Here is a 15,838-nt window from a genome sequence, read left to right on the forward strand (position 1 = left end):
ACAGATTTAATTTTGAGATCTAATTATGTTCGGCCGTGTCTTTAGGCATGGGCAAGACGCTAGTTAAGGTACAAACTTAACATATTTTTTTAGGTCTATGAGTCTAGTTTCAAAATCAGAAAATGGTTCGCTATTTTGTAGCTCAAGCTTGAAAATTATGGCCGTTTCCCTAACGTGTGTCAGTGTAGTCAGCACATTCCGAGATTGCGCACTGCAAGGTTATGAATTTCTACATAGTTCAATACTTAGAATTTTGTTCAAAAATTTTTACCACATACAAAAGGACTCATAAAGAAACTCTCAATAAAAATCTCATAATTTTTGGAGTTTAGGAATTGCCTCAACAAAATCCCCAAAATATCAAGTCAGATACAAGGTTTCTCAATTCTGCAGATTTTCCAAAAAACGCAGCTTGTTTCTCTTTCGATTTCCAACTCCAAAGCCCTTCAATACACACCCAAACTCACTCCAAAACCTCATAAAAACATACTCAAACATGTAGATTCAATGGAGCTACTTTAGAACATCAAATTCATGGATCAAAGCAAGCTTTAAACTCATCAATTCAAGAGATTCAAGTGGTATTCTTCCCCAAACCCAAGTTTCACTTCTAACAAGCTAATACATGCAAGATTCATCACTAAACATGAAATTCACTACTAAAGCATGGAATTTAACATACAAAACATGAATTCAAGTAGGAGAGATATGGATTACCAAGTTAGGGCTTCAATACAAATCAAGCAAGATCAAACCCTAGGTTTTCCATTAATTTTTTCCCTTTCTTCTTCTTCTCCTCTCCTCACCGCTTCTCTCTCTCTTTCAGCGAGGTAGATAGGAACAAGAAGAGAACTACGTAGAAGCTCTCTGTTTTGTTTTGTTTTTCTAGGCTTAAGAAAAGTTATTGAGTGTGTGTGTTATATGCCAACTTATGTTCCAAACATATTTAACTAGCAAATTAAGCCAATAACTACATAGGTGATGAGTTGGTATGTGGAATTACCCTCTTAGAGCATCTCCAGCAATTCCTAGCCATTTGGGCTAGGAAATATGCTAGAAATTAGACTAGCTAGCCACCAATTTTTACAATCCCCCAATAGACTAGCTTTTAGGCTATGCAAAGGGGAAAAAAAATAGTAACCTGCAAAAAAAAAAAACGGTAACCTATTCCCAACCAACAGCTCCACTCCACCAGCTTTCGCGCATTCAAATTACTTAAAAATTAACAGAATTTATGAACATGAACTTTGTTGAATTGAGATGCAATCATAGGACACGAAAAGAGATTATAATTGTTGAAATTCACTCACAAATTGTTTTCTTTGGAAACGCAAGCCTGCTAGACAAATATTTGTTGAAGCAGCAAATACTTCGACCTGATGACGAATGCCGGTAAGAACCTCAAAATTTCTTGGCCAATTCTTGCCAAACCATTACGAAATCTGACCGTTTGAATTCCTTGATATGATCACCAATGGCTGACAAACTCAGAAGATTTTTGACAGGTTCTTGCTTCCTTTGATCCTCTAGCAGATGCCCAAGAGAAATGCAGAAATTTCTTGGCAAATTCTTGACCAAATTCATTTTTTCTTTTGGGTGTGCTCGAATTGAATACATAGAATCCATTGCAGAAGAGATGAGACAAAACCTAAGATTTGAAGAGAAACATACCAAATGAAAAATGAACTGCTACTGCTACTGCTGCAAATGAAAATGCAGTCCCATAGGTTACTGCTACTACTGCAAATGAAAAAAAAAACCCCCCTACCTGAATCATATTACCCCAGTAGAGTAGACTCCATATTACTCAAAGACACACACCATTCACCAAACAACACCAGTAAAAGAAGAAGAAGAAGCAACTTCAATAATAAACCAAATATTACAAGAACACTAAGCACAATCTAATATTTACCAAAATACACCCAATCCTCAATTTTGGGTACATCAGCATGTGAATTTTTTTTGTAATAGATGTCCAAAAAAGACTACATGTCCACAAAAGTTCAACCCTCTAAAACGTCTAGATGTCCAAACTACTTCAACCCTCCAAAACGTCTAGATGTCCCACAAAAGTTCAACTACCAATACTACTTCAATCCTCCAAAAAGTCTAGATGTCCCACAAAAGTTCAACTACCAACCCTTTTAAACCTTTTTTCGCGTTCTTGAAGGATCTCCATTTGCCGGCTTTGATAGTACTCTTGTTGCACATGAGGTAAGGCACTTGTATCCAGTAGCATTATCCTCTCCTCTTCTTTGAACTGTTTCATACGTAGCTTTTCTTTCTTAATAGTATTTCTCTCTTGCTCTTCACGCAATCTCTCTTTATCAAGTTGGTGTCTCTCTTGCTCTTCAACATGTAGTTGTTGGATGATGTCCATTTTCTTGTCGCTCATTTTCTTTTGTTCTTCCTTTATGTCAATTAGTATTCCTGCAAGAGGAGAGCTAGGAATTTCAGCTAACTTTCGTTTTTTCTTCTCAGCTTTGGTACCTATAGGTCTCTCCAAGTCCACAAAGGTGGCTTCACATTCTCCAAGATCTACCAACTCGGGAGTAGAAGAAGAAGGTACTGTCCAAGTTTTGTTCTTCTTTGGTTTTTTCTTCTCAACATCGACATGCCACTTTGGTTGGTACTTCAAAATATTCCAACAATGCTCAAATTGAAATGAGCCTCCATGGAGTTCCTTGTACGATTTGTTTGCTTCAGAGACCTACAAACATGTAAACAATTACCTTGTCTGTAAAAAGTGTGAAAGCAATAATCAATGCAATTATTTATATTGAAGCTCGATACCTTGTCTTCCTCATTCATACCACTTTGATGCTTTGCTTCAATTCCAGCAAAGCATCCACATAACTTGTTAACGGAAAGTTGAATGGTCGACCACCTATTCATTAGAGAGTTCTCACTACGCTGAGCCAATGGCATGTGCTCGTGGAAGTAATCCCACACTCTTCTCCAGTATGTTTTAAGTTTCTGGTCATTCCCTTGCACGGCATCCAAGCTAACATTCAAATATGCTGATACAAGCAATTTGTCTTCTTCAATGGTGAACTTGCCACCACGTTGCGCTCTCTTAGGAGTGGATCCCTTTTGAGTTGGGGTTTGAGATGGTTGGGTAAACACTTGAACATGTGGATTTGCATAAGTAAATCCAAATTCATCTTGAGGCTCTCTCTCATAATGATTTTCAAGGATCACACCATCTTGTAAGAGATTTATGAAATATGCATCTGGTCTCGCATCCATCCCTAGAAGAACAAGAAGGTAGGTATAATAAAAGAAAAAAAAGAAGAACCGTAAGCCAATGCAAAAAAAAAAAGCTTTGGAAAAGTGACAAGTTTGGTATTAGTAAAACCCCCAAAAATAAACCTGACTATGTCTGGTATTTGAGCCTTGAGCACTCAATTGTTCAAAATAAAAATGTGCAAGAACAGACCATGCGTAAAATCGAAATTAAATTTGTTTTGATTAAAGATTTCAGAGTATGACCACTACCTGACCATCGGAGTTTCTCAACTTCTATCACCAACATTTCTGGACACCGTGGACCAACAGCTTTTCAAACCATGAGGGAGAACCATATTAGATGAAAATTTCAAGGAAGGTCAGTCTAACTTTATTGCCAATCAAATTACATGAAGATGTAGGGTCCAGATGTAGCTCCAACAACTATTGGTTGCAAATTATCAGGCAACAATGGACCCAATCCAAGAGATTTCGAAATGATCAATGAGAAACCCATCCATCAACTATGCATCTCCATTTTTGTTTTCCAGACTTGTAACGGTTTCAATCACGAGGACCAAGGTAGAAACTTGACTATGTCTGGTATTTGAGCCTTGAGCACTCATTCGTTGAACAAAAAAATGTGCAAGAACAAGATCATGCTTAACACTGAAATTAAATTTAGCCATCTTATTTCTGTTTAGTAACACAGATGGAAAGAGGATGTTTTTCCTATTATACCATACTGTTAGCATCCAAAAATGATATGGTACTAATAACTAATAAGAACCAAGGTGGGGAAACGGGTTGGATAGTGATAAGTGATAACCATTCCCGCTCGGTTCAAACAAAAGCTACAACTCTGTCAAATAAAAATGACAGAGTTGAACCAACACTACTTGTACATCCTTAATAGATGATCCATTATAAAACAAACAAAAATGCAAAAATGATAAGTTTGATACTAGTAAACCCCCAAAATACGTTTGGCAGTCTTCAGCAAGCACCAAAAAAAGGATCATCTCAGCAGCGGGATGACACATACAAAAGAAGGTGAAAACCCAATCTACCATAGAAGGCCCAGATTTAACTGTTTGAATAAAAAACAACACAATTTGAACAATCGAAAAGATGTTTGGCAAATGCAGCAACCTCAAATATTTACAACTAATCTCTGGATAGATCCAATTGGTGTACCCAGCAAACACAAAAATTGCATCATCTCAGCAGAGAATGACACAAACGAGAATGACAACCATTCTTTTGATAAATAACTAGACCTAGAATCAGCAAATAACCAAGTCTCATAAATAGACTTCCGTAATGCAACCAAAATGATGCACCACAAGGTCCACACCCAAAATAATATTCTCCGATTTCATACCCCAATTGACGTTGATGAACAAATTAATCACAGAATCTAAACCTAAATCATGAAGTTGAAATTAGTTTTGGCAGAGAGAGAGAGGAATACCTTGTCAATGTTGAGGATGATGAAAAATCTCCACAACCATAGAGTATGTAGAGGGAAAAGAGGAAGAAACGCGGGAAAGCAAGAGCAGCGACGCGCGGGAGATGACAAATCGAGGGGAGGAGAGAGGGAAAAGAAGAAGAAATCGTCGGAGCGAGGCTGAAATACCTCGCTCGGATGAGCGAGGTACTGTAGCACCACGCCATTTCATCCACAATGAAGAGAGTCTGCTGGATTTGCTCTTTTTGTGCTTTGGCTAGCTATTTAAGCTAAATATTCTAATTGCCTAGGCAGTTGGAGATGCTCTTACACTCCTTCAAAGAAACTACATAGTTAACTCAAAACTCTAACACATAATTAACTTTAAGCACAATTAAAAAAACTAGGAATATTACAGTAATTTTGCGATATTGCCCCGATCTGATGAGCCCGTATGCACACACATGAGAGAGAGAAGTAACATGGGAGGGGAGAGAAAGATAAAAGACATGTGTCGAACATTAATGCGCATGGGTGTGGGGCACATTAAATGCGCTTGTTTTAAGCGTATTTTTTGACAAAATATATGAACAGGACCGCGTGGAACATGGGTTTTGCGGAACTAATTGGGTTGAAACTACGTGGGACTTATTGGAGTTAGAGAGGACCGGCCCGGAAGAATCCCAAAATTGTAAACAAGCAAAAAATAAAAAGAAAGAAAGAAAAATCGCAAGAGTATCAAGTGCAAATTTACGATACAGAAGATTTCGAGATTTTAATTTTCAAAAAGTTATACTCCGTATTTGTCAAAATTTCTTACTAACAGATTTTTAAAGTCCAGGAATTCTTAGAAGATGAGAAAGAGTCTAAAATCTAATTCCACAGAAATTAAGTTCGGGATGCTTTTCAAATTGATTCTTAGATTTCAAGTAGTCTACAAGTTATTTTTTTTTGCTTTTATTGTAGCTTAATCAAAATTCTGTGACTATGATAAAAATGCTTATCTAATTTTACTTTCTGCATATTATAGTCTGCAGCAGGATCTGAAAACATAATTGATCTAAGGCCAAGTAAAAATCTCATACAAAAATTCACCTCTTAATTACAAGAGAACTTGATGCCTTAAAACATGAAAGACAAACCTTAATTTACCTTTCTTCCAGTTTCTCTACCATCGGTTTCATTCTTTACATATATTTTTCCTTGCCTTTTATCCCTCAAGTATATCACAATATTCACACTCTTTGAGCCTCTGCAACAGCTCTCCTCACCGCACTCATAGCCACTGCCACTAGCAAAACCATCACCACCTTCTTGGAAGCCAAAACCCTAAGATTCACCTTCAAACCATGCTTCTTCATGAACCCAACTGCCGCACAACACGATGCACCAAACCAGGTACCAGCAGAACCTAACAGCACTTTTGCAGTCTCTGTGGGCCCGGACACGTCACTAACATTGCCTGGAACTTCCACGTAAGCAGGACCGACACAGCTGCTCTCGCCGCCATTTAGCCCGAGACTTTCATTAAGCCAACCCGACAAACGAACAAGAAGATTAGCAAGCCACCCAACCTCATCGTCAGAAATGGGGCGTTTCATCCAGTCACCCTTGTACGTTATATCAGCTGGGATGCCATTTCTGACTCGTCTAGGCTTGAATATTTCGTTGCATGATTCCTGGTGTTGTCTTCCTTCAGGTGGGTTTGTTATTGGCTTGATGATATAGCAACCAAACAAGTTGCCTAAGCTGGTTTTAAGTGAATCTATGCACTGAAGAAGATTGTCACCAGAAGTGGGGTGTAATTCGGACTCTGCACGCAAAATAAAGAGCTGCAAGGACCAGAGTGGCATAGCTAAGTAACTGAGGTGTCCACTGATGATTTAAATTCTTGCAGAATCACTAAATCCAGGAAACATATGAATAAAATAAATAAATAAATAACCTGAAGCAGCTGCTGCCCACCATCTTCACCATCACTGAAAAGACGTAAATCCTTGTTCCAGTTCTCGTGCAAGAATGATCCATCCGCATCGCTCTCGCATAAGCCATCCTCCCAATCCTATTAAATTCACAAAATATTGAAGGTTTTCTGATATTTGATATTTGTACACAATCTTACAATCCTCCCAACTATTGGCCCACAATGTTAGAGAAGCTGTTCATACTTTTTTTATTTTAACAGAAGAGACTAGAGAGTAGCGATACAAATACAAAAACAGCATATCAGTAAATAGCTACTAATGATGGAATTATTAACTCAACAGGCGAACCACATAATGCAAACAAGAAGAAGAGGGGGTTAAGATAGGGTTATCTGTTCTCACCCTATTATGTAGATATCATTATCAGCATTATGGAAGCTGCCAGGATGATGTGTAGAGCAGGGTGGTTTGATTGGTGATTTCCAGTCCAGGAGGATGGGTACTTTAGTATTTCTGACTCTTATTAGCAAATGGTAATCTTTTCTGATGTGAGGAGGAACGATTGAGACTCTTCGTATACACTTGATTGCCTTAGATGGTTTACAGGTTAAAAGTAACTGTGTAACAAATGGAGACAATTCTTATGGGGACGAAAATTCCAGAATGTTCATAGTTTGGGTGGCATTCGAGACTCAGAGGTGTGTTTTCTTTATCGGACTACCAGTCTACCTCTAATTCTTCCTTCACAGCAATTGCAGTATTGGAGTGCATTATAGAGCAATTTAAAAGAAGATTAGCACGGTGGGAGAGACTATCTTTCCAGAGGAGGTAAACTTATATGCATCAAGAGTACTTTATCTTATCCAGGTTGCCAGCATACTTCACCTTTGTTTTCACTATTCTTGATTTCATGACAGATATTAGAGAGGCTTCAGCTTACCTGGTGGATGTGTACTTCAGTATTAGGTTTGCTCCTGGTTAAGGTTGTACCAGCAAATGGCTTTCGAATTTGAAGGAATGCCTTAGCAAAGGGATGTTTATTTCATAGGGTACTGGAGCTCTAAATCTCAATTCGGTAGGGGAAATTGATTAAACAAGGAAGAAACAGGTTCACACACTGTAGGAATTATGAAATAGACTACCAATGGATAGTTGGAAATCTTCAGTATTACCAAGTTTTCAATCTAGGAGGGGAAAGATGCTTCCTAATTGGTGTCGCGTATATCAAAAACAATGTTCTAAAAGTCGCTAGGCGCTAGTCGGGCGGTCGGCCACCTTCAAGCGATTAATCGATTAATCGGTGCATATTAATTAGTAATCGGCGATTAGTCATTAGTCGAACCTAATCGGACAGGCCCTGCCAGCGATTAATCAGCAATTAATCGCCGATTAATTTCTTTTTTTAGAACACTGATAAAAAACCTGAGAAGATATCTAATCATCTACTGCTTGGCTGGAAGTGTTCGAGTTTGCTTTCCTCAGCTTTTGGTGTTTACAGGGTTATTCTCCCATTAATAACTCAAGTTGGACTGAAGGTGTGTAAGTTGTAACAGAGGGAAAGCAAAGAAGACAAGACTCCCCAAATTGGTATTGTGCTTGATTCTACATGCAAAGAACTGTCGAACATTTCAAGAAGTAGAAAGGCTTAAACATCATTACTTTGTACTTTTCAAAATTGGTCGCAACAAAATCTTGTGAATCGTCCCTTCTCGAAAGTTTTCGCAAAGGCAATGATGTGATTTGTATATGACTTATGTACAAAAGGCCATCATGATACTTTTCCACTCCTAATATTATTATGATCATAGTTGTCAAATCGTGAATCGAATCGAGAATCGAAATGGTCATTTTTCGAATCGTGAATCGAATCGAATCGTGAATCGCTCTGATTCGGTCATGACTTCTATAATGTATAGAAACCTATGCTTATTGATTAGGGTAACAACATTATATACTACAAATGAAAGATTTAGGCCTAAATCAATAAATACTTTCTTCTAAATGATGATTTGATAATAACGTGGAATATTAGGTAAGTTGCTTCTATTGCAACTACCAAGAGATAATGATTCGTAAAGCCTACTTATGGTTCTTTTTGTCCAAAAGAGTTAAAAGTACAAAACAAACCCTTAGAAGGTCTTCTATAGGGTTGTTATATTCCATTTATCTTCCTCATTTTTGATTTACTCTTGTAATAAATCTCTTTTTCTTATTATCTATCCATATAACATAGACAAAAGATGACATATAACAATATTAGACCTTAAAAAAATATTTGAACCCTTTTCAAACAACAAAAGAAGCAAAACAAGAGTAAAAAATGAATTTCGGAAATTTTAAGTGAATCGAACGACTCACTTACGATTCTCAGCTATTTTTGATTCGGCAGCCTATTCGTATCGATTACCCACCGAATCATATCGAATCGTACGATACGAATCGTAAATCACCGATTCACTTACGATTCTCAGCTATTTCCGATTCGACAGCCTATTCGTATCGATTACCCACCGAATCGTATCGAATCGTACGATACGAATCGTGAATCGTACGATTCTGACAACTATGATTATGATTATCAACAAAAGAAGAATGAAATTACCTGCAATTGTTCACGTATTGCCGGCACAAATCTGTATAAGCTATTAAGCATAGATTTAGATGACCTAGTTGAATGGGAATGAAATGCAATGTCAACATTCTTTATAAGATCAAGCAGCTCCCCAGAAGATGTTAATATGTTTATGACCTGCACAGGAAAAAATGCAATGAGGGTAAACCAAAACCAAGGGGAACATAGACAAATATGTTATGCCATGACCTAGCATGCCAGTTCATCCAGTTCATATTCCCACCGTACAGGCTTTTCTAAATGTCCTTCACAAGGTTACCACCTTGATTTCTCAACATGTATGAGCACTAAGAAGAAAATGTTTAATGACCCAAACAAACAAACGTTAACTTTATAAGTAACAGCACAGCACAGCACAGGGTCTCCTCCTTGCAGATATGTTAATATCTCAGTTTGTGAAGCATACTAACATTGCTCAACTCTAAGGTAGCCAATTTATGCAGTTACAAACATCCATAGACGTTGAACCTCCCAGTTTCTTTGATTAATAGTGAGCGGGACTCGAGAATCGACGTGTTCTATTCTAGACAAACATTTTCATATCAAACTGAGACCAATGTTTGACAGACAACTCAACAAATCCTTAAACTGCTTCAATAAATGGCACTTGTAAAATTATGTAAGGCCAATACACAACCCAAGGGCCAAAAGGCCCAAAACCAAATTCTACCAATGTTTTAAAAAATCAGCATATACTCGAAATATTTTCACACAAAGTTGGATTCATTGACGCGGTAATCTACCATAACTCACTCATTTAGACGGAACCTAAAGCAAAGTGACTATTCTCATCCAATATCGTGAGCTATTCACATGATAATAAAATCCATCCAGCTCTGTCCCCCCCCCACACCCCCCCCCCAAAAAAAAAAAAAAAAAAAAGCACAGAGAAACAAGATAACATTTATGCCTCATAACATCTGAGGCTATACACTTCTCATCAGCACAAAGTGGAATTTATCAACAGCCAAACAATTGCTCTATTTGCCAAAACATGAAAGTGTCTTGTTTTTTCAAGCAATCTCATTATTTAGTACGGGTTAAGCTACCACCAGGTCCACCACATATAATCAATTTCAATACAGTTTTCACACATTTCAAAGCAGTCACATGTTTTTATACACTTTTCACACACTCAAACACAATTTCCAGAGCTCTAAAAATCGGAATTAATCGGCGATTAATTGCTGGCAGGGCCTATCCGACTAGATAGGACTAATTGCTATGCGCCGATTAATCGCTAATTACTAATTGCTATGCACTGATTAATCGTCGATTACTAGGCCTTGAAGCTCGAAGGTGGCCGACCGCCTGACTAGCGCCTAGCGACTTTTAAATCATGGACAATTTCTTAACCTTAATCACTGTCCAGTTGGTTGTCATTAGGAATCTCTTATTTTCATATTAAACTGCGACCAATGTTTGACAGACAACTCAACCAATCCTTAAACTGCTTCAATAAATGGCACTTGTAAAATTATGTAAAGCCAATACACAACCCAAGGACCAAAAGGCCCAAAACAAAATTCAACCAATCACAATTTTTAAAAAATCAGCATATACTCAAAATATTTTCACAAAAAGTTGGATTCATTAACACGGTAATCTACCATAACTCACTCATTTAGAAGGAACCTAAAGCAAAGAGACTATTCTCATCCAATATCGTGAGCTATTCACATGTTAAAAATCTATCCAGCTCTGTCCCCCCAAAAACAATAGCACAGAGAAATAAGATAACTTTTATGCCTCAAAACATCTGAGGCTATACACTTCTCAGCAGCACAAAGTGGAATTTTCATCCCCAGCCAAACAATTCCTCTGTTTGCCAGAACATCTGATGGAAGTGTCTTGGTTTTTAAGCATTCTCATTTTTTCAGTATGGTCGTATTAGGTTAAGCTACCACCAGGTCCACCACATATAATCAATTTCAATACAGTTTTCACTTTTCACACATTTCAATGCACAGTCACATGTTTTTATACACTTTTCACATACTCAAACACAATTTCTGAACCTTAATCACCGTCCAGTTGGTTGTCATTAGAAATCTCTTTGCAAGAAAGAAGCACATACGCCTAAGTGCACCCATCGGAAAATGTCACCCTTTCCCAGCATCAACGGAAACTATGACTACTGTGACCTATATATGAATCTCTTATCTTTCTGACTAAAATTCTACTAAAACATCTCTCTTTTTATTACAGTAATGGTTTCCATGCTATGCTCTGACAACTAATGGCCATAACATTTAGATAGTCGATTTTCCAGGACATGGATACCAAATGAACTACCTTATCTTCACGAACAACTTCCTCCAACCGAAGCAATGATTGGAATCAAAGGGAAATGTACCATAGAAGAGTTGAAGAAAGAAACAATGAGGGCAAAACTCCACAACTTGTTTAACAGTTGCAATTTATTAGGCACAAGAGTAAATGTATAACTCAATCTCAAACTTGTGCACTACTACTCAGTCTACTCCGAAAATGGTTGGGCACAATCAACTAGATTTTAGCCAAATTCTCATATTCAAAAAGTCAATAAATTCCTCTGAAAAATCTAAAGCATATATTTGTTATTCAATTCGTAAAGTGCCATGGTATATGCATAGTTTTTCAAAGCTTCATACTCATACCAACTGCAACTACAAGAACTGCTGAGTAAGAAACAAACCTTTGATACCATCTGAACTACAACTTTTGGATCTGTATGAAGGAACTTGTGTGCAAATCCAATAAAATGTAGAACCAACGAACTGTAGAACAGATAGTTGGACAGGACAAAGCCCTGCCATGAAGACGAATATCCACATGCTGAAGCCCGAGGAAGCACATTTGTCGTATTCTTAGCTGTGGCGCCAATTTCTGCCTCCAACTCCTTAAAATTTTCCAAGCTGATTGCCCAAGGTTCCATATAACTAATCCAAACCGAGAATACCTGAGACGCATTCTTGATAGAAGTCTCCATAGGGCAAAACAAAAACGTCCTCAGTGTGAACCTATACAATGGCCTCTGAACCCATGAGTTCCAACAACCGATAGAAGGCACGCCAGGACTTACCGACATCGTATTCCTAGACACCTGCCACCTAGGACTCTCGGTATATTCAGCTTGATGAGACACTTCAGTTAGGGCAACCGAACTCAAATTGAGATACTTCACAAACAAGTTGACTACCTCCCCCAACCCGGAAGTGGGCGGAGTCTCACCTAGAACCGAACGAAAAGGAAAACACATGCCTAACGACTTGCACAAGTTCACGGGCAACGGCGAGAAATCTTTATTGACCAACCAAAAGTGCACCAGGGAACAAACAAGGAACTCTGCCCGCTCGAGTTTCGAACTATCAAAACCCGTGGAATAATGCAGGAGCGAGCTGCGATAGGGTTGGCACGCGTCATCCAAATCGGATACTGGCACAAACGCGCGAACATATGCATACAGGAGCCGTACATACAAACCACCACAATCTACTTTCTGATCCGACCCACGCTTGGGGTTAGAAAACCCTGGAATTGAACAAGCCCAATTATCTAACCTAAACTTTTTATTACTCCTTGACACCCTAGCCGTATCAAAATATTCGCAGTTTCCTTTGCACACGGGGTAATAAGCAAACCAGAATATATAGTACTCAAACACATTCAATTCAACTTGACACGAAGAGGAGCCCTTGTTGGTATTGATCTTGTTACCTTTAAACAAGGGGCACGAATCAGCTAAAGCCATGCAGTTTCGCTCGTTCGAGAGCGTAAACCTAACCCACTCGGGCAGCCGTTCGGTCGGGAAGACGTACTTGATCAGCGATAGACGGTCGACGGCCGACATCGAGGACATTAGAACACCATCAGGGGAGAGGAGGTTGAAAACCCTAGATGCCAGCTCGGGGTCGTTGGACGACAGAACGACGTCGATCCAGCCGTTAGTGGACGGCGGCGAGGGGCGCTGAGCTGGCGGCGGGGGCTCGTCGAAGCCGAAGGTTTTGCAGATTAGGGTTGGGAAGGTGATGGAGAAGAACCAGCGGGACTGGTCGGGGGTGTGTCGGTGGAGGAAGGACTCGACGGCGGCGCAGGCGGCGATGATCTGCGGGGGAGCGGAGGCGGCGAGGATTTGGGAGGCGAGGTCGGAGGATTGGGCCTGGGTGTCCATGGCGTAGGTGTGAGAAGTCATGGGAGTGGAGAGAGGTGGGGGTGGGGTGGGGGTGGGTGTGGATGTGTGGGAGTGTTTATAAAAGGAGATAGTGTGAAGGTTGAGCTGTGGAGAGAGAGAGAGAGAGAGAGAGAGAGAGGATTAGGGCATGGGAAAGGGGTTTGAAGTTTTAAATGTGAGGGGAGGCAAATGGCGCCTTTTGACGGGGAGAGAGAGAGAGAGAGAGAAAGAGAAGGAAAATGGTAACGGAGGATCAGGAAGGTAGACTACGTGGCGGTGGGGGCGTGGAGGGTGTGACACTGATTGGTGGGTCCGTCTGTCTGTTAACCGTCCCGTTTTTTTTTTTTGATCCTAACCGTCCCGATTGAACGTCGCATTTCCCTCAAATCATTTCAGACGTTTTTCCATTAAAACAAAACTCGAAGAACTTGTTCGGTTTGAGTTTGGGATTTTTATTCTAAAAATTATTTTATTTTTCTTTAATTATTACTTACATTTTTTTACTCCGTACAATTTAAATACAAAATTTCAAAACGAACGAAGTCAAAAAATCCCCACCCATGAACTAAAAAACAAAAAGCAAAGGGGCGATACTATAGTAAACGCTTATAGTCGAAAAAAACTTAGAAAAGCCTCTCTCTCCCACCCTAAAACACAGCCATCACACCTTTCTCCTCCTCTCCTTCCCCTCCCTTCCCCTATGGTTTAAACCCATGGACTGCCTTCGGATCTGCTTTTTCTTTCCCTTACTCCACTCTAAAAGCTTGTCATTCTCACCACCACTCCGCTTCTTGGGTTGCAACCGCGAGGTTGCCAGTGACTTCTTGGGTCGCCGGCTTTAGGGTTCGAATGATTGATGGCTAGGCAAGAGAAGGGCTATTCAATAATGGAGGAGAGTGTGTCTTTTGTTTTATCTCGTTTTTTTTTTATTGTTTCAGCTTTTGCGCGAGCGTCGTGGGTTCTCTACCCTTTGTTGGGGCTTTCTCCGATTTGTTTATCCACGCCGGCGTCTTCTCCCGATCTAGTTTCCCCAGACCCGGGTGGTGTTTAATAATCTGAGGTTTGGTTATGAGTTTGTGATCCCGAATTGGTATCCATCGAGTCTCGTCGTGTTCGTGAGATTTGTTGTCTCACGTCCAAAGCTCATCGTGACAGCGGGAGCTCGCACCGGAGTACCATCCAGATGTTTGTGACAATGAAGACTCGTCTGTTTAATAATCTGAGGTTTGGTTGTGAGTTTGTGGTCCCGAATTGGTATCCATCCAATCTTGCCGTGTTTGTGAGATTTATCGTCTCACGTCCAGGGCTCGTCGTGACAGCGGGAGCTCGCACCGGAGTACCATCCAAATGTTTGTGACAATGAAGACTCGTCTATTTAATAATCTGAGGTTTGGTTGTGAGTTTGTGGTCCCGAATTGGTATCCATCCAGTCTCGCTGTGTTCGTGAGATTTGTCATCTCACGTCCAGAGCTCGTCGTGACAACGGGAGCTCACCGAAGTACCATCCATATGTTTGTTACAATGAAGACTCGTTTGTTGGCATTTGATTGTCGGCGATCCATGGCCTTTTGACAAGAGCGTGCCGACGGTTTTGACTTTGTTGGATAGCAGTTCCGATGGCGTTTGTTAGGTAGTAGTTTCGATTACTTATCTATGGAGATTGTTTGGTATGGGGTTTAGTCTTTGGACTGTTTTTCCGCCGTCGTGGTTTCTTGTTTCATTATTTTGGGACGAGTCTCATCACTGACGTAATGATTTTTTTTTGTGATTTATAATATCAACTGTTATCGTAATGAATTAAAACTCAAAAAAACTGGTAATCTGAAAAAAAAGAGTACTGCTATAGGTACAGAAAAATTAGGACCGAAATCCTACCGACGGCCGCCGGTGGGCCGTCTCCGGCCACCGGACGGCCGATCCGAGCCGTTCAAAAATTCTAAAAAAAAAAACCGAGGGGCCCAACGCGGGAATCAATGTCATCCGAGGTGTGTAGGGTGCTTGATCGGAGCACCCCTTTTCGTGTATATACACACATATATACACGAAAAGGGGTGCTCCGATCAAGCACCCTACACACCTCGGATGACATTGATTCTCGCGTTGGGCCCCTCGGTTTTTTTTTTTAGAATTTTTGAACGGCTCGGATCGGCCGTCCGGTGGCCGGAGACGGCCCACCGGCGGCCGTCGGTAGGATTTCGGTCCCAATTTTTCTGTACCGGTATCTTTACTGGAAAAAAAATGAGATTGAAGAAAGTAATTAAAGTTGATATTGTATGAAATCACACACCAAACCAAACCTGGGTTTGATGGTAGTGTCGTGCTGGACTTTCTGCCGATGTGTGATAATAATAATATACTGTATGATAATGTATATGCGTGTATATATACATATATAATAGAGTAACTGAAGAAGAACATGAATATCAATATTTAACAACAAACTTAAG

General features: G+C 39.8%; 2 protein-coding genes across 2 annotated transcripts; both read right to left on the bottom strand.

The window, feature by feature from the left end:
* Positions 1 to 1,846: 1,846 nt before the first annotated feature.
* Positions 1,847 to 4,982, bottom strand: LOC131334134 (glutathione S-transferase T3-like). The gene is made up of 4 exons (XM_058369010.1): positions 4,706 to 4,982; positions 2,797 to 3,254; positions 2,126 to 2,713; positions 1,847 to 2,036 (listed from the first exon to the last, which is right to left on the bottom strand). Exons 2-3 carry the CDS (start codon positions 3,250 to 3,252, stop codon positions 2,132 to 2,134), a joined length of 1,038 nt encoding a protein of 345 aa, XP_058224993.1. The 5' UTR covers positions 3,253 to 3,254; positions 4,706 to 4,982; the 3' UTR covers positions 1,847 to 2,036; positions 2,126 to 2,131.
* A 743-nt stretch (positions 4,983 to 5,725) lies between these two features.
* Positions 5,726 to 13,601, bottom strand: LOC131333328 (uncharacterized). The gene is made up of 4 exons (XM_058367792.1): positions 11,916 to 13,601; positions 9,209 to 9,355; positions 6,627 to 6,743; positions 5,726 to 6,513 (listed from the first exon to the last, which is right to left on the bottom strand). Exons 1-4 carry the CDS (start codon positions 13,410 to 13,412, stop codon positions 5,917 to 5,919), a joined length of 2,358 nt encoding a protein of 785 aa, XP_058223775.1. The 5' UTR covers positions 13,413 to 13,601; the 3' UTR covers positions 5,726 to 5,916.
* Between the last annotated feature and the right edge of the window lie 2,237 nt (positions 13,602 to 15,838).

Source organism: Rhododendron vialii, chromosome 7a, assembly GCF_030253575.1.
Source record: "Rhododendron vialii isolate Sample 1 chromosome 7a, ASM3025357v1".
Taxonomy (NCBI): Eukaryota; Viridiplantae; Streptophyta; class Magnoliopsida; order Ericales; family Ericaceae; genus Rhododendron; species Rhododendron vialii.

Coding starts and splice junctions, on each gene's coding strand:
- LOC131334134 (XM_058369010.1), bottom strand. CDS start 3,252: ATGGATGCGAGACCAGATGCATATTTCATAAATCTCTTACAAGATGGT. Junction 2,714..2,796: donor GTATGAATGAGGAAGACAAG/GTATCGAGCTTC, acceptor ACATGTTTGTAG/GTCTCTGAAGCAAACAAATC.
- LOC131333328 (XM_058367792.1), bottom strand. CDS start 13,412: ATGACTTCTCACACCTACGCCATGGACACCCAGGCCCAATCCTCCGAC. Junction 9,356..11,915: donor TAGTTCAGATGGTATCAAAG/GTTTGTTTCTTA, acceptor TTTCCTGTGCAG/GTCATAAACATATTAACATC. Junction 6,744..9,208: donor CAATACGTGAACAATTGCAG/GTAATTTCATTC, acceptor TGAATTTAATAG/GATTGGGAGGATGGCTTATG.